At 41.5% G+C, this 19,594-nt stretch overlaps 1 protein-coding gene across 3 annotated transcripts in view; it reads left to right on the top strand.

The window, feature by feature from the left end:
* The window catches only part of LOC116372144 (oocyte zinc finger protein XlCOF6.1-like), a 50,452-nt gene extending 35,616 nt beyond the window's left edge, over nt 1-14,836 (top strand). For 2 of the 3 annotated variants that reach the window (XM_031821250.1, XM_031821251.1), the window contains one exon: nt 11,189-14,836. In XM_031821250.1, coding sequence (XP_031677110.1) covers nt 11,189-12,123 — 935 coding nt within the window. In that variant the 3' untranslated portion in view covers nt 12,124-14,836. Of the gene's footprint in view, nt 1-2,115; nt 2,354-10,329; nt 10,579-11,188 lie in introns of those variants that run through there. The other variant, XM_031821253.1, reaches the window with a different exon arrangement.
* Nucleotides 14,837-19,594: the final 4,758 nt, after the last annotated feature.

Below are 19,594 nucleotides of genomic sequence, written 5' to 3' on the forward strand. Positions count from 1 at the left end.
CTCTTGAATCGGCACAGATCCACTGTGCTAGCTGGGATGGGACAACATTCCACAGGCCACAATCAACTCGCTGCAAAATAGATGTGTCCCGGAGGAGGCAGCGACCCCTTCTCATGTGATGAGGTTGGGTCATCCCAAGGATCCCGGAATGCACGGACGGTGTTCGTGGGGGAACAGGAAGTTCCGGACAGAAGCGCACCATTATTCAGTGTAAAGAAAGCGACAGAACGGTGCAGTCAAGAAGATAACATTCTTGTCCTTTTCTATTTATTACTACAGGTATGTAATAGCACGTTTAAACATTCTAATATCGAAAGAACATGTCGTACCATTCTAGGTAATACATCCGTTAATGTGTTATCACGTTGGGTAAAGGTGTGATGTGTTATTTTTGTGTCAAGCCGAGTGAAGAACGTGAAAATGTTAACTATTTTACAAGTTACATAGTTAGAGCCTTTGGTGTTTGTCTGAGTGGATGTACATCGTTTTCTCAATGTAATTTCACAAATAATATATTTACTTGAGATGTCTGAATTCGTTTTACAATTTATTAGTTTTGTGTAAAATTCACGAACTGGTAAAATGGCGGCGCCACTCGGTCTGCATCAACAGACTTCAGTCCAGGCAGTGTGGATGCAGCAGAGAGAGACCATTTCACGGATGCACCACTGTTTTAAAGTTTAATGTAATGATTATCAGTTTTCTACATGTGTACTAATATTCAGACTATTTAAGTTATCGCTGTCTATACATATTACTATGGTGTGAACGGAAATACTATTGTTTTTTAAATTTAAATAACAGTGAAGACAAGGTTATTCAGGAAAATAGTACAAAGTGCTGCCTAAAACATACTGCAACCTTGTACTAAATGGTTTTTGAGTCATTTAAGCATTTATATGAATTCAGGAAATCTACCATAGATTAAGTGCGCTTAATTGTGTAGCCTGATTTAAAGCGTAAACGTTGTCTGATGTGAAGCAATTCATGTTTTGTTGTCAATGCTTTTTCTCTTTATTACTACAGGCTGACTCAGATTAAGTCTGAGGCCAGTAACATCAACAGTGAGGACAAACCCAACCTGCCTCTCTCCTTCCACACTGAGTCCAAACCTACAGTCACTGGGTCCTGATTGTGACAGAGGAGCCCAGTTTGCACTGCAGGATCCAGAGATGGCATCAGTGAAGCTGGAAGACTGCAGTCAAACACTGGAGCTGAATGTCAACATTAAAGATGAAGAAGAGGAGGAGAAGATTGGGAAATCTGTTAATCATGGTAAGAGCAGGTTCTAACTAAGTTTGTTGTTCATTATGTCTCTCTCCCCTCCAGGTAGATTCGGTGTAGGTGTATATCGTTAATATATACCTGCTGCATCACCACCTGTCTCTCTCTCCCCTCCAGGTAGATTCGGTGTAGGCGGTCAACCTGTGGTAAATTCAGTTGATTGGACATGATTTGGAAAGGCACACACCTGTCTATATAATGTCCCACAGTTGACAGTGCATGTCTGAGCTAAAACTAAGTCATGAGGTTGAAGGAATTGTCCGTAGAGCTCCATGAAAGGAAACATTCACAAGCCGATAAAATGGCGGCGCCCAGTCAGTCTGCATCAACACACTTCAGTGTGGATGCAGCAGAGAGACAATTTTACGGTTGCACTGCTGTTTTGAAACGTAATTTGAAATGTAATGATTATCGTTTTTCTACATGTGTCATATTCAGACACATTCAGTTGTTTCTGTCATCTATAAATGTTACTATGGTGTGGAAATACAATTGGTTTTTGAAGTAAAACAGTGAATACAATGTTAAGGAAAATAGCACGTAGTGCTGCCAAAAACAAACTGTAACCTTGTACTAAATGGTTTTTGAGTCTTGTATGCATTTATCTACTTCAGGTTAAGTATTATTTCTAATGTATTATGAAGCTCCTGCACCTAAATATAAACAGTACCAGCACACAAAATGAGTATGGACAACTATTTCAGTCCAATTCGAGCACTGAATTAGATAATTGAACAAGAAAAAAATAGAATATATTTTTAGAGAATGAAGAAAGTTCCAGAACTTATGACAATAATGTTTGTGTCCGTTTCTCTTATACCACTTTCTGACTCAGGTATGAGGCCGGTAACATCAACAGTGAGAACAAACCCAGCCTGCCTCTCTCCTTCCACGCGGAGTCCAAAACTACAGTCACTGGGTCCTGATAATGACAGTGGAGGCCAGTTTTTACAGCAGGATCCAGAGATGGCATCAGTGAAGCTGGAAGACTGCACTCAAACCCTGGAGCTGAATGTCAACATTAAAGATGAAGAGGAGGAGGAGAAGATTGGGAAATCTGTTTCTCATGGTAAGAGCAGGTTCTATCTAACTAAGTTTGTTGTTCGTTCCAACTTCCCACTGTGCATGATAAGTTGCAGTAGAATGAGTGTGTAGTTACTAATAACCCTTGTGATGTTGAGTTGATGATATAGCTCATAATTTTCTTGACTTACTTTAAAAGTTTTTTATTCCCCTTTTGTATTGCACAGCCTTCTTACATGAATACGTACAGGTAGCCTAGTGGTTAGAGAGTTGGCCAGTCAATTAAAGGCTGCTGGATCGAATGACAAGGTAAAAATTGGTCGTTCTGCTCCTGAGCAAAGCAGTTAACCCACTGTTCCCTCGGCGCCGGAGATGTGAATGTCGATTATGGCAGCCCCCCGCACCTCTCTGATTCAAAGCGGTTGGGTTAAATGTGGAAGACACATTTCAGTTGAATGCATTCAGTTGTACAGCTGACTAGGTATCCCCTCTCCCATTCAGGAAGTATTTAGACCCCTTGACTTCTTCCTCGTTTTGTTACATTACAGCCTTATTCTAAGATTATATTTTTATATCAAATTTAACACTCATCAATCTACACACAATACCCCATAATGACAAAGCAAACAGGTTTTTAGAAATGTTTAAACATTTTATACTTTAAAAAACCCCAAACTGAAATACCTTAATTACATAAGTATTCAGACCCTTTGCTATGAGACTCGACATTAAGCTCAGGTGCATCCAGGTGCATCCTGTTTCCATTAGATATGTTTCTACAACTTGATTGTTGTCAACCTGTGGTAAATTCAATTGATTGGACATGATTTGGGAAAGCACACACCTGTTTATATAAGGTCCCACAGTTGACAGTGCATGTCAGAGTAAAAACCACATTTTTATTTACACTGACTGCCTAACCGGACGATGCTGGTTCAATTGTGCGTCGCCCTATGGGACTCCTGATCACGGCCAGTTGAGATACAGCCTGGAATCAAACCAGTGTCTGTAGTGATGCCTCAAGCACTGAGATGCAGTGCCTTCGACCGCTGCGCCACTCGGGAGCCCCTTGAAGCGTTGAAGGCCCCCAAGAACACAGGGGCCTCATCATTCATTGTTTAAATTTTTTTGACACATATTTATTAGTTCCAATTAGGACAGTCCACAATTACAGAAATACTATTTTATTTTGATGCAGCCAGAGGAATTGATTGAAATAGACGAAGGAATTTGGGCAGAATATGAGTCTTAATGATATTTATTCTACCAATAATAGATACAAGCAATGATGTCCATCTGTTGGTGGATTATGTTGCATTTGTTACCATGGGTTCATAATTTGCTGAGCTCAAGGAGCTAATTTCTGGTGTAATTTTTAATACCAAGATATGTGAAACCTTGTTCTGTATTCACAAATAGATGCTGTACAACTGGATTCAGTATCTTTTTTGTTGAGGAAAAGGATGGAAGATTTGGTTTGATTAACTTTAAACCCAAAAATGGACAAGTTTATTAATTAAATCGGATAGGGGCGAGTTCTTTAGATCTGTTAGGAATAAGAGGGTATCATCAGCATTAATTCTACTAATTGACGGTTGGGCCCTTACTGCAATTGCAAAGGGTTCTATAGCTAAACGAAAGAGTCCTGGACTGTCTGGACATCCTTGTCTCGTGCCCTGAAAAATCTTTAAAATGTTGTGAAATCAAGTTGTCAGTGGCAACATCTGTAGTGGGGTCGGTAAATCATCTCTTAATCCGTTTTACAGAAGTAGTTCCCAAATCTCTGAAATAAGACCACTCAACTCTATGGAATGCCTTTTCTGCATCAAGTGAGAGTATGGCAGTATCAGGGGACCCTTCACATGTGCACTATGTTTAGTACACTACTCACATTGTGAAAACCTTGATGGTTTTTCACATAGCCTTTTTTGGTCTTTGTATATTAGATTTGGGAGCACTCTATCCAATCTCCTGGCTAAGGCTTTAGCACTAATTCTTGAGTCGTAGTTCAGAAGAGAAATTCGTCTAACTTTCACATTTTGTTGGGGATTTATCAGGCTTCAGAATGAGAGTAAAACACTCCTTAGAGAGGAGAGGAAGCAACCTTGCTGAAAGGATTCAGCACACAGTGCATTGGGAAATTATTCAGACCCCTTGACTTTTTCCACATTTTGTTACATTACAGCCCTATTATAATATATTAAACTGTTTCGGTCCCCCACCAATCTACACACAACACCTCATAATGACAAAGCAAAAACAGGTTAAGAAATTTTACCAAATTTATAAAAATCACATACCACATTTACATAATTATTCCGACCCTTTACTCAGTACTTTGTTGTAGCACCTTTGACAGCGATTACAGCCTTGAAGCTTGAGTATGACGCTACAAGCTTGGCACACCTGTGAATGCACAGAGATACCATGACAAGATCCTGAGGGCCGTTGTCCTGCTATTCATCTGCTGCCATCACCTCATGTTTTCAGCATGACAATGCACAGCCCCATGTCGCAAGGATCTGTACACAATTGATAATGCTGAACATGTCCCAATTCTTCAATGGCCTGCATACTCACCAGACATGTCACCTTTTGAGCGTGTTTGGGATGGTCTGGATCAATGTGTACGACAGCTTGTTCCAGTTCCCGCCAATATCCGGGAATTTCGCACAGCCATTGAAGAGCAGTGGGACAACAGGCCACAATCAAATCAAATCAAATTTATTTATATAGCCCTTCGTACATCAGCTGATATCTCAAAGTGCTGTACAGAAACCCAGCCTTAAACCCCAAACAGCAAGCAATGCAGGTGTAGAAGCACGGTGGCTAGGAAAAACTCCCTAGAAAGGCCAAAACCTAGGAAGAAACTTAGAGAGGAACCAGGCTATGTGGGGTGGCCAGTCCTCTTCTGGCTGTGCCGGGTGGAGATTGTAACAGAACATGGCCAAGATGTTCAAATGTTCATATATGACCAGCATGGTCAAATAATAATAATCACAGGCAGAACAGTTGAAACTGGAGCAGCAGCACGGCCAGGTGGACTGGGGACAGCAAGGAGTCATCATGTCAGGTAGTCCTGGGGCATGGTCCTAGGGCTCAGGTCCTCCGAGAGAGAGAGAATTAGAGAACGCACACTTAGATTCACACAGGACACCGAATAGGACAGGAGAGGTACTCCAGATATAACAAACTGACCCTAGCCCCCCGACACATTAACTACTGCAGCATAAATACTGGAGGCTGAGACAGGAGGGGTCAGGAGACACTGTGGCCCCATCCGAGGACACCCCCAGACAGGGCCAAACAGGAAGGATATAACCCCACCCACTTTGCCAAAGCACAGCCCCCACACCACTAGAGGGATATCTTCAACCACCAACTTCCCATCCTGAGACAAGCCTGAGTATAGCCCACAAAGATCTCCGCCATGGCACAACCCAAGGGGGGGCGCCAACCCAGACAGGATGACCACATCAGTGAATCAACCCACTCGGGTGACGCACCCCTTCCAGGGACGGCATGAGAGAGCCCCAGTAAGCCAGTGACTCAGCCCCTGTAATAGGGTTAGAGGCAGAGAATCCCAGTGGAAAGAGGGGAACCGGCCAGGCAGAGACAGCAAGGGCGGTTCGTTGCTCCAGAGCCTTTCCGTTCACCTTCCCACTCCTGGGCCAGACTACACTCAATCATACGACCCACTGAAGAGATGAGTCTTCAGTAAAGACTTAAAGGTTGAGACCGAGTTTGCGTCTCTGACATGGGTAGGCAGACCGTTCCATAAAAATGGAGCTCTATTGGAGAAAGCCCTGCCTAGAAATTCTAGGGACAATTAGGAGGCCTGCGTCTTGTGACCGTAGCGTACGTGTAGGTATGTACGGCAGGACCAAATCAGAGAGATAGGTTGGAGCAAGCCCATGTAATGCTTTGTAATGCTTTGTAGGTTAGCAGTAAAACCTTGAAATCAGCCCTTGCTTTGACAGGAAGCCAGTGTAGAGAGGCTAGCACTGGAGTAATATGATCAAATGTTTTGGTTCTAGTCAGGATTCTAGCAGCCGTATTTAGCACCAACTGAAGTTTATTTAGTGCTTTATCCGGGTAGCCGGAAAGTAGAGCATTGCAGTAGTCTAACCTAGAAGTGACAAAAGCATGGATTAATTTTTCTGCATCATTTTTGGACAGAAAGTTTCTGATTTTTGCAATGTTACGTAGATGGAAAAAAGCTGTCCTTGAAATGGTCTTGATATGTTCTTCAAAAGAGAGATCAGGGTCCAGAGTAACGCCGAGGTCCTTCAGTTTTATTTGAGACGACTGTACAACCATTAAGATTAATTGTCAGATTCAACAGAAGATCTCTTTGTTTCTTGGGACCTAGAACAAGCATCTCTGTTTTGTCCGAATTTAAAAGTAGAAAGTTTGCAGCCATCCACTTCCTTATGTCTAGGTCCCAAGAAACAAAGAGATCTTCTGTTGAATCTGACAATTAATCTTAATGGTTGTACAGTCGTCTCAAATAAAACTGTCTGAAACACATGCTTCTAGCAAGGGTAATTTTGGGGCTTCACCATGTTTCATTGAAATGTACAGCTGTGTGTCCGTATAGCAGTGAAAGTTAACATTGTGTTTTCGAATAACATCCCCAAGAGGTAAAATATATAGTGAAAACAATAGTGGTCCCAAAACGGAACCTTGAGGAACACCGAAATTTACAGTTGATTTGTCAGAGACAAACCATTCACAGAGACAAACTGATATCTTTCCGACAAATAAGATCTAAACCAGGCCAGAACTTGTCCGTGTAGACCAATTTGGGTTTCCAATCTCTCCAAAAGAATGTGGTGATCGATGGTATCAAAAGCAGCACTAAGGTCTAGGAGCACGAGGACAGATGCAGAGCCTCGGTCCGATGCCATTAAAATGTAATTTACCACCTACACAAGTGCCGTCTCTGTGCTATGATGGGGTCTAAAACCAGACTGAAGCATTTCGTATACATTGTTTGTCTTCAGGAAGGCAGTAAGTTGCTGCGCAATAGCCTTTTCTAACATTTTTGCGAGGAATGGAAGATTCGATATAGGCCGATAGTTTTTTATATTTTCTGGGTCAAGGTTTGGCTTTTTCAAGAGAGGCTTTATTACTGCCACTTTTAGTGAGTTTGGTACACATCCGGTGGATAGAGAGCCGTTTATTATGTTCAACATAGGAGGGCCAAGCACAGGAAGCCGCTCTTTCAGTAGTTTAGTTGGAATAGGGTCCAGTATGCAGCTTGAAAGTTTAGAGGCCATGATTATTTTCATCATTGTGTCAAGAGATATAGTACTAAAACACTTGAGCGTCTCTCTTGATCCTAGGTCCTGGGAGAGTTGTGCAGACTCAGGACAACTGAGCTTTGAAGGAATACTCAGATTTAAAGAGGAGTCCGTAATTTGCTTTCTAATAATCATAATCTTTTCCTCAAAGAAGTTCATGAATTTATCACTGCTAAAGTGAAAGTCATCCTCTCTTGGGGAATGCTGCTTTTTAGTTAGCTTTGTGACAGTATCAAAAAGGAATTTCGGATTGTTCTTATTTTCCTCAATGAAGTTAGAAAAATAGGATGATCGAGCAGCAGTAAGGGCTCTACGGTACTGCACGGTACTGTCTTTCCAAGCTAGTCGGAAGACTTCCAGTTTGGTGTGGCGCCATTTCCGTTCCAATTTTCTGGAAGCTTGCTTCAGAGCTCGGGTATTTTCTGTGTACCAGGGAGCTAGTTTCTTATGAGAAATGCCTGATGAACAGCCTGATGAACTCCAGGCAATGGAGATGTGTCCCAGGGGAGGCAGCAGCAGCTACCCACTTCTCCAGCGCTTCATTTGTAAATTGGGAGGTGCTGGAACCAGAAGTGAGCCTGAGAGGGGGGGTGACCTGGGGGTCTCTGCGGTAGCAGAACACATTAAATAAAATACCTTTATAATAAAGCATTGCATGCATTATCATGGCTTTAGTGTACTGGCATACAGCAGTGGTGTGGAGCTGCTTGCAGAAGTTGCACACAGAGTACATTTATTGTAGCCTGGAGTCCTGAAAAAATGTGGCCTTTTGTAAACAGATTTCATGCATTTCTACATCATTTTATATGACGGGGGACTTTTGCAGAATATTTTTCAATACCTCACAGATGACCAAAATGACAGGCTACTTTGACACTGAGATCAATAAAAACAGCCTTGTCTCTAATCCATCAATAGTCTAGGCCAGGTGTGAGGAGAAACACATTGTACAATATGAGGAGGAAGTTATAGTCCTAAACAAGCTTTCCAGTTTCACTGACTCACCCAATGATGTTCAGCTCACTCACCGGCCAATGCTGTTCACAGTAGTCATGCCTTGTGATTTGGCTACACACAATCCACAGCTAGGATATTTAAAAAATAAATAGCATTGTAGCCTATTTATACCAAGGCGTGGCCAATGTTGCACAAACCATAAACCTGGAACGGCCCAACATTAATACATTCTTAGAATATCAGGCACATTTTCACTTTGTTTTTTAGGGGGCATGACAATTACAGAGGACTCTAAATGTAATTACTCTGGTTTTATCAGTATTTTTACATTGCAAACAGTGGAAATCATTTTTCATGCCACGAGGTAGGTTACCTGATCCTGTCAAACGGGTTCCCGGAACGAAAGACTACAAAACTGAGAGGTGCGGTTGGATCCGGCTCAAATGAAGCACCAACCTTTTCATATGATGGGGTAGGGCCATCCCAAGGATCCCTGAATGCATGGACGGTTGCAACAAATCTTTTTTATAACTAAACCAAGATAGAACACAGCTGGTCCTTTCTAATGGGAACAGATGAGTCATAGTGGGCAGTGCCAAGCCCGAGCTCCTATTGGCGCATTCTAGCGCAAATCCTGCATATTTCTGTTAGGGAACAACTCTGTGAAGAACTTGTGTGCAATAACTCAATTCGCCTCGGCGTTCCTTCTAAATAACGTGATTATTTAAAACTTTTGCAAAGCGTGAAGTCTACAAACCTTAGTCCACTCTGTTCACAACAGATTTTAGTTTTGGGAACAGAACTGTATTAAGATCAGATGTTTCATCGATTAGAACATTTGCAGAATGTCGGCCAAAATCCATCTAGTTCCATCTTCTCCAACTCCCGGCCAGTGGGCTTCCTCTCACTACCATATTTGGCAACGCTACGCGGATGCATCACATTTTTACTTCCCGTAAAATATCTGTCTCGTTGTTCTATCTGAGGCTGCACTGTGGTAGTGGGGGAACAGGAAGTTCCGGGCAGGCACACACCATTCTTCAGAATAAAGAAAGCACCAGATCAGTGCAGTCAGGAAGATAACCTTTTGTGTCCGTTTCTATTTATTACGACAGGTATGTAAAAGCGTAAACGTTCTAATATCAAAACAACATGTCATACCATGCTAGGTAACATCCGTTCAGGTATTATCACGTTGGGTAATGGTTTGTTATTTTTGTGTCAAACCAAGTGAACGTGAAACTGTTTCAAGTTAAACCAGGTTTGTCTGAATGGATGTACATAACTTCTTCAAGGTCATTTAATAAAAATTATATTTGAGATTACAGAGTTTGGTTAGCAAGTTATTGGTTTTGTGTGAATGAGTCATTTACTCATTTGGGAATTTGGGGAATCTACTATAGGTTAAGTTAATTTACGTTGTGTAGACTCATTTTAAAGCGTGTACTTTGTCCAATTTGAACGATTTAATGTTTTGTTACCTACTTCCTCTTTTGAAATGAGATGGACAGGATCTGATTTACCGCCACCTCAAATGTCTTGTGTTTGAGCTCATGTTCCCCTTATACAATATTAGCTCAACAGTATTGTGGAGCTGCTGCACCTAAATATAAACAGTACCGGCACCTATTTCAGTCCAAGTCAAGCACTGAATTAAATCATTGAACCAAAATAAATATAATATATATTTTTGAGAGTAAAGAAAGTGCCTGAACTGTCAAGACAATAACTTTTTTTCTGTTACTCGTTGTTACTACAGGACGACTAGAATTAAGTCTGAAGCCGATAACATCAACAGTGAGGACAAACCCAGCCTGCCTCTCTCCTTCCACATTGAGACCAAACCTACAGTCACGGGGTCCTGATTGTGAGAGTGGAGCACAGTTTGCACTGCAGGATCCAGAGATGGCATCAGTGAAGCTGGAAGACTGCAGTCAAACACTGGAGCTGAATGTCAACATTAAAGATGAAGAAGAGGAGGAGAAGATTGGGAAATCTGTTAATCATGGTAAGAGCAGGTTCTAACTAAGTTTGTTGTTCGTTCCAACTTCCCACTGTGCATGAAAAGTTGCTGTAGAACTATTTCAATGAGAAGGTAGATGTTATTTCATCCTACTGACACGTGCATGGTTTGACACCAGTTTTGTCAGCATTAGTTTTATTAACTGGTCTATATGGAGTGATCAGAGAGGAGACTAAAGAAGTGAAGTAGACAAACTGCCAGTGTTTTAAAGTTCTATGAAATAAGTCTGTAGTTACTAACCCTTGTGATAGTGAGTGGAGGATGACACGCCCCTTTTTAGCTTTCAAGTTTGACCCACTTTTAGAATAGTTTAATTCCCCTTTTGTATTGTACAGACTACTTATATGAATAATGTCACCCGGTACAGACAGAAGAGGACTGGCAACCCCTCTAGGCCTGGTTCCTCTACCTTTCTTTCTTCTGCTTTCAAGGGAGTTTTTCTTCTACATCAGCATTGCTTGCTCTTTGAGGATTTTAGGCTGGGTTTCTGTAAAGCACTTTGACATCTGATGATGTAAAAAGGGCTTCATAATATCGATTTGATTGACATGTATATCATACCAACTGACTGGTTCTTCTGATGTTGTTCACACAGGAGACCATGTTGAGACATTCTCTACATCCAGAGAGAAACAGCAGGAAGATCATGGAGCTAAGAGGTCTCACCACTGCCCACATTGTGAGGAGATTTTCCCAATTCTATCAAAGCTAAAAATACACCTAAAAATACACACAGGAGAGAATCCGTATTCCTGTACTGACTGTGGGAAGAGATTCACAACATCAGGGAATCTGACAGTTCATCAGAGAGTGCACACTGGAGAGAAGCCTTACTCCTGCCCTGACTGTGGAAAGATTTTCTCTCGACTGAGCCACTTAAAAAGACATGAACATATACATACAGGAGTGAAGCCTTACTCTTGCTCTGACTGTGTTAAATGCTACACAACATCAGCTGAGCTAAAACTTCATCAGAGAGTGCACACTGGAGAGAAGCCTTACTCCTGCTCTGACTGTGGAAAGAGTTTCTCTCGACAGGGTTTTTTAAAAGCACATGAACTTATTCATACAGGAGTGAAGCCTTATTCCTGCTCTGACTGTGGGAAGATTTTCTCTCAACTGGGCAACTTAAAAACTCATGAACGTATACATACAGGAGTGAAGCCTTACGCCTGCTCTGACTGTGTCAAATGCTTCACAACATCAACTGAGCTAAAAGTCCATCAGAGAACACACACAGGTGAGAAGCCTTACTCCTGCTCTGACTGTGGAAAGAGTATCTCTCTACTGTGCAACTTAAAAACACATGAACGTATACATACAGGAATGAAGCCTTACTCCTGCTCTGACTGTGTAAAATGCTTCACAACATCAGCTGAGCTAAAGGTTCATCAGAGAACACACACAGGTGAGAAGCCTTACTTCTGCTCTGACTGTGGAAAGAGTTTCTCTCAAATGTGCCACTTAAAAAGACACCAAGGTAAACATAAAGGAGAGAAGCCTTACCACGGATCTGACTGTAGAAAATGATTTTAAAAAGCTGAGCTAAAAGGTCATCAGAGAACAGACACAGGAGAGAATCCTTACTTCTGCTCTTAATTTGGCAAGAGTAACTAAAGTAAAAGTATATGGGTATTTGGTTGTAAATATACCTTAGTATCAAAAGTCATCTTGATAAGTGCATGAATTGGACCATTTTCTGTCCTGCTAATCATAAAAAATAAAGTTGAGTACTTGTGTGTCAGGGAAAGTGTATGGAGTTAAAAGTATTATTTACTCTAGGAATTTAGTGAAATAAAAGTAAAAGTTGTCAAAAATATAAATAGTAAAGTACAGAACTACTTAAGTAAAAATTAGCTATAAGTACTTTACACCACTGCATGCATCCATGCCATGTGGTGGTGTGGGGTGTGTTTTCAGGGCACACATTGGGCCCCTTGATAAAAGTTGAGTAATGTTTGAATGCCACAGAATATCTAAACATCATTGCCAATCAGGTGCATCCCTTCATGGCAGCAGTGTATCCATCTGCAAATGGATTCTTTCAGCAGGATAATGTCTTATTCCACAAGGTTTGTCCAGGAATGGTTTCAAGAACATTACTTCTTTGTGCATCTGTGGGAGGAGATGGAACGAGCTATTCAGAGTAGATCCACTCCCAGCCAACTTGACACAATTGTAGGAAGCATTGGAGTCCACATGGGCCAGCATCCCTGTGGAAAGCACTCAACACCTTGGACAGTCTATGCCCCGACGATTTGAGGCTGTTCTGAGGCCAAAGGGGGGTGCAACTCAATATTAGGAAGGTGTTTCAAATATTTTGTACTAGGGATGCACCGATATGAAATTTTTGGCCAATAAGATATCCAATATTTTCCTTGCCAACAAACTACACCGATATTTAAAATGTTAAAATCTTTTAAGCATTCTAATAGAGTTAAATAGTTAAAACACGGACGCAGAGTGTCACTTACAGTCCCTGGTTTGAATCACATCCGGACGTGATTGAGAGTCCCATAGGGCTGCGCACAATTCGCCCAGCCTCGTCCGGGGTTGGTCGTTATTGTAAATAAGAATTTGTTCTTAACTAATTTGCCTAGTTAAGTAAAAGTTACACACCACAAACCACACCGACCAAAAAGTTATTTTGTTGGCATTTACGTATGTCCCCATTACCAGTAAAACATAATCAAAACCGATTTATTTCACTTGCTGTATGTACTGTTTCGTTGTTCAGTCGTTTCATTCTCAACCAGGATTTCATCATTCATGTCAAGCAGTGAAGTTTCAGCTCTGTCTGTCCGTAGCCTCTCTTCCTCATGTGCTCTTTCACTGTGTCCGTTTCCATCTTGTCCAGCTGTTTATGTACCATGTAACATAAACCCTGTTACTTGTCTGCATCGAAGTAGCGGTCCTTGTACCGAGTATGATGGCGACACAGTAAAGAGACTCAGAGAGAATGCCATCGAATCGCTTGTTCACAGCATCGAGTACTTTTGTTAGTTAACTGCCGACACACACAGTGGGGTTTTGTTGAGCAGGGGTTTCAATGCCATGACAGAGGGTATCACGTCTGCTGCAGGCGCAGTTGATTAGCTTATTTCTCGAGACAGTTGTTGAATTGGCGCTAGGAGTGTGTTCATGTTTCCAAGTTTCAAACACTTTGGAAATGGCAGCAGCGGTATGAGAACCAGCACATTCTTGAACATGCAATACTGCTTTCTTCAGTACGAAATCCTCATCGACCCACTGTGCTGTCAGACTCAGTATGCTCGTGGGGCTGACATCGCTGGTCCAAATATCAGTTGTGAAGCTAATAGTAGTGACACCCATAGATGTGCGTTTTAACAATTCTGTGTAACTCCGGTAGGTCACCGTCTGAAAAATACTGTGTTCTGGGGATTGACCAGTCGGCGAAAGCCAACGTCATCCACGACAGAGGACGGTTGATTGTCAAGGGCAACGAATGTCATTATCTTGGCGTTAATGGATTTCGCCTTTGAGTTGTCTCGCTGAAATGTTCTTACTCTTTTCAAATGACTGCTTGACTTGAACTTGTTTAGTTGTTGGAAGTGTGCACTTAGTCTTTTTTTCTGTTTAGGGCTGTATTTTTCGTGGCGTCATCTATCCACGTTATATAGGTATGCATGTCAGCTTTAATTAACATTGGTTTTGCACATCGGTGTTAAATTAAACATCGGGCCGATGTTGGCATTTTTAGCTAATATCGTCAGATTCCGATATGCTCAACGATATATTGTGCATCCCTATCCGTGTATATCATATAAAGATGGTGTAATGATCAGTTTTTAGCATTAGTTTGGGTGGATTATTTTACAACTTTTGTGTAATGATGAACAGGCTATGAATCAACTACTTGTGTTTATTAAATTGTATTTTAATACTATATTCATTATTGTAGTCATTGATGATGAATGTATTTGAATAACTGTGTTGAAGTTAATTGATCTGGTGGCAGGTAGCCTAGTGGTTAAAAGTGTTGGGCCAGTAACCGAAAGGTCACAGGTTTGAATCCCAAGCCGATTAGGTGAAACATCTGTCATTGTGCCCTTGAGCAAAGCAATTAACACTTATTTGTCCAGTATGTCTCTCTGGATAAGAACATCTGCTAAATGACAATAATGTAATTAAAAATTATGTTTGTACATGAATTTATGCTGGGCAACCTCTTTTCTCTTGTGTATAATTAAATTAAATAAACTGTTTGAAGTGAAATACTGTATATACAGTTGAAGTCAGAAGTTTACATACACCTTAGCCTAATGCATTTAAACTCAGTTTTTCACAATTACTGATATTTAGTCCAAGTAAAACATTCCCTGTCTTAGGTTAGTTAGGATCACCACTTTATTTTAAGAAAGTAACATGTCAGAATAATAGTGATTTATTTCAGCTTTTATTTATTTTATCACATTCCCAGTTGGTCAGAAGTTTACATACACTCAATTAGTATTTGGTAGCATTGACTTTAAATTGTTTAACTTGAGTCAAATGTTTCAGGGAGTCTTCCACAAGCTTCCCACAATAAGTTGGGTGAATTTTGACACGTTCCTCCTGCCAGAGCTGGTGTAACCGAGTCAGGTTTGTAGGCCTCCTTGCTTGCACACGCTTTTTCAGTTCTGCCCAAAATGTTCTATGGGATTGAGATCAGGGCTTTGTGATGGCCACTCCAATACCTTGACTTTGTTGTCCTTAAGCCATTTTGCCACAAGTATGCTTGGGGTCATTGTCCATTTGGAAGACTCATTTGCGACCAAGCTTTAAGTTTCTGACTGATGTCTTGATGTTGCTTCAATATATCCACATAATTTCCTTCCTCATGATGTCATCTATTTTGTGAAGTGCACCAGTCCCTACTTCAGCAAAGCACCCCCACAACATGATGCTGCCACCGCCGTGCTTCATGGTTGGGATGGTGTTCTTTGGCTTGCAAGCCTCCCCCTTTTTCCTCCAAACATAACGATGGTCATTATGGCCAAACAGTTCTATTTTTGTTTATTTTTGTTTCATCAGACCAGAGAACATTTCTCTGAGAAGTACTATCTTTGTCCCCAAGTGCAGTTGCAAACTGTAGTCTGGCTTTTTTATGGCGGTTTTGGAGCAGTGGCTTCTTCCTTCTTTCTTCCTTGCTGAGCGGCCTTTCAGGTTATGTCGATATGGGACTCGTTTTACTGTGGATATAGATACTTTTGTACCTGTTTCCTCCAGCATCTTCACACGGTCCTTTGCTGTTGTTGTGGGATTGATTTGCACTTTTCGCACCAAAGTACATTCATCTCTAGGAGACAGAACACATCTTCTTCCTGAGCGGTATGGCGGCTGCGTGGTCCCGTGGTGTTTATACTTGCGTACTATTGTTTGTACAGATGAACATGGCTGAGCTATTTTGATTTTCCCATGATGTCAAGCAAGAGGCATTGAGTTTGAAGGTAGGCCTTGAAATACATCCACAGGTACACCTCCAATTGATTCAAATGATGTCAATTAGCCTATCAGAAGCTTCTAAAGCCATGACAATTTTGCGGAATTTTCCAAGCTGTTGAAAGGCACAGTCAACTTAGTGTATGTGAACTTTTGACCCACTGGAATTGTGATACAGTGAAATAATCTGTAAACAATTATTGGAAAAATTACTTGTCATGCACAAAGTAGATGTCCTAACCAACTTGCCAAAACTATAGTTTGTTAACAAGAAATTTGTGGAGTGGTTGAAAAACGAGTTTTAATTACTTCAACCTAAGTGTATGTAAACTTACGACTTCAACTGTATATCTCCCTCACTAACTTTAAACATCAACTGTCAGAGCAGCTTACCGATCACTGCACCTGTACACAGCCCATCTGTAAATAGCCCACCCAACTACCTCATCCCCATATTGTTATTTATTTTTGCTATTTTGCACCCCAGTATCTCTACTTGCACATCTATCACTCCAGTGTTAATGCTAAATTGTAATTATTTCACCACTATGGCCTATTTATTGCATTTACCCCCCCTATACTTACTACATTTGCACATACTGTATATAGACTTTTCTATTGTATTATTGACTGTACCTTTGTTTATCCCATGTGTATCTCTGTGTTGTTTTTGTCACACTGTTTTGCTTTATCTTAACCAGGTCGCGGTTGTAGATGAGAACTTGTTATCAACTGGCCTACCTGGTTAAATAAAGGTTAAATAAATCAAATCCCTATGGATGCGATCCGCCAACCCAATACCGAAGAAGAAGCGTTAGACTTTAGTAAAATATTTAGCTTTTCTTTTTTAAAGTGTCCTTTCATTGTATATTATTAGATACAGAGGAGAACACGATATCATGGTTTGTTATAGTGTTTAAGTTGATCTTTTAACCTAAACCATTTTACTTCTGAATCTATTGGGATAGGGCCATCCCAAGGATCCCGGATTGCAAGTAAAGTGGAATGAACAAGTTCCGGGAATGCACGCACAGAATAAGGAGTGTCCGTTTCAATTGTATTACGACAGTTATATAACAAATAGCACGTTTAAACTTTCAAAACATGCTAGCTAAACAAATCTGAAAAGGAATGATCACATTTGGTAAATTATTTGTGTTTTTAAATCCAAGTGAACGTGATAACTATTTTACAATTCACATAGCTAGAGACTTTGGGTCTGTCGTGAATGTACATCATTTCCTCAAGGTAATTTCATAAGTAATCGATTTATTTGAGATTTGAGTTAGTTTTGCATGGTATTGGTTTTGTGTAAAATGAGTTTTAATGACTTCAACCTAAGTGTATGTAAACTTACGACTTCAACTGTATATCTCCCTCACTAACTTTAAGCATCAGCTGTCAGAGCAGCTTACCGATCACTGTACCTGTACACAGCCCATCGGTAAATAGCCCACCCAACTACCTCATTCCCAGCTGCACCATCAAGAGCATCCAGGCCTACCACTGTTGTGTCATTGGCAAACTTAAGGATGGTGTTGGAGTCGTGCCTGGCCGTGCAGTCATGAGTGAACAGGGAGTAGAGGAGGGGACTAAGCACGCACCCATGAGTGGCCCCTGTGTTGAGGATCAGCATGACGGATGTGCTGTTACCTACCCTGATCACCTGGGGGCGGGCCGTCAGGAAGTCCAGGATCCAGTTGTAAAGGTAGGTGTTTAGTCCCAGGGTCCTTAGCTTACTGATGAGCTTTGAGGGCACTTTTGTGTGTAGTCATTTAGGCAGGTTGCTTTTGTGTTCTTGGGCACAGGGACTATGGTGGTCTGCTTGAAACATGTTGGTATTACAGACTCAATCAGGGACATGTTGAAAATGTCAATGAAGACACCTGCCAGTTGGTCAGCACATGCCCGGAGCACACGTCCTGGTAATCCGTCTGGCCCCGCAGCCTTGTGAATATTGACCTGTTCAAAGATCTTACTCACATCGGCTGCGGAGAATGTGATCACACAGTCGTCCGAAACAGCTGGTGCTCTCATGCGTGTTTTAGTGTTATTTGACTCGAGGTGAGCATAGAAGTAGTTTAGCTTTTCTGGTAGGCTCAAGTCACTGGGCAGCTCTCGGCTGTGCTTCCCTTTGTAGTCTGTAATGGTTTGCAAGCCCTGCCATATCTGACGAGCGTTGGAGCTGGTGTAGTACAATTCGATCTTAGTCCTGTATTGATGGTTCGTCGGAGGGCACATCAGGATTTCTTTAAAGTTTTTGGTTAGTGTGAAAGCGGCAGCATCTAGCCTTCTGTAATCCAGGCAACATCTGCACAATGGCTTCTGGTTGGGGTATGTAAGTACGGTCACTGTGGGGACGACGTCGTCGATGCACTTATTGATAAAGCCAATGACTGACGTGGTTTACTCCTCAATGCCATCGGAAGAATCCCGAAACATATTCAAGTCTGTGCTAGCAAAACAGTCCTGTAGCTTAGCATCTAAACATCACAAATCTGAGGTAAAAAGGATGTGTAATTCCATTAAATGTTATGGGGTGAAAATGCAAGCTTGTGTAAGGTAGTAACAGTAGCACAAAATGTCCAGATTGGAGAAATTAAAGCATTATACAATAGTTCAATAACAAAATAATTCAACATGCCAATTTTAAAATGATAGCATATGTTGCCCACTCACAAACTATTGCAACAATGACATCTATTTCTCACTCATTTAACTATTGAGAGTTTAAAATGCTCTCAACACACAGTTTAACCAGGTGCTCTAAAGCCTCCATAGAGTCTGTGCAGCAGGCTGAACCTTACTAACACAATAGAAGAGGTTGTGGTAGGTTGTGGTAGACGTGGGCTATCTCATATTCCAGTCTGTGCTAGCAAAACAGTCCTGTAGCTTAGCATCTGATTTGTCTGACCATTTTTTTTATTGATCTAGTCACTGGTGCTTCCTGCTTTAATTTTTGCTTGTAAGCAGGAATCGGGAGGATAGAATTATGGTCAGATTTGCCAAATGGAGGGCGAGGGAGAGCTTTGCTTGTATCTCTGTGTGTGGAGTATTGGTGGTCCAGAGGTTATTTTCCTCTGGTTGCACATTTTAACATGTTGATAGAAATTTGGTAAAACGTCACAGTATGTCCTTTTTGAGTTTTGAATCAGAGTCTTTACCCGACAATCATGTTAGGATATATCAGTTATCCTGTTAGAAGACTTGTTTCCGAGGTGATCAGGAGGATTGATATGGAGTTACGTTGGGATGCCACCAGACCGCTAGCAAATCTGGGAGAAGAGGAGTATTGGGACAGGGACACAGAGGAGGGAGAAGATGAGTATTGGGACAGGGACACAGAGGAGGGAGAAGATGAGTATTGGGACAGAGACACAGGAGGGAGAAGAGGAGTATTGGGACAGGGACACAGAGGAGGGAGAAGAGGAGTATTGGGACAGGGACACGGAGGAGGGAGAAGAGGAGTATTGGGACAGGTACACAGAGGAGGGAGAAGAGGAGTATTGGGACAGGAACACAGAGGAGGGAGAAGAGGAGTATTGGGACAGAGACACTG

The sequence above is a fragment of the Oncorhynchus kisutch genome, unplaced genomic scaffold (assembly GCF_002021735.2).
Source record: "Oncorhynchus kisutch isolate 150728-3 unplaced genomic scaffold, Okis_V2 scaffold3945, whole genome shotgun sequence".
Taxonomy (NCBI): Eukaryota; Metazoa; Chordata; class Actinopteri; order Salmoniformes; family Salmonidae; genus Oncorhynchus; species Oncorhynchus kisutch.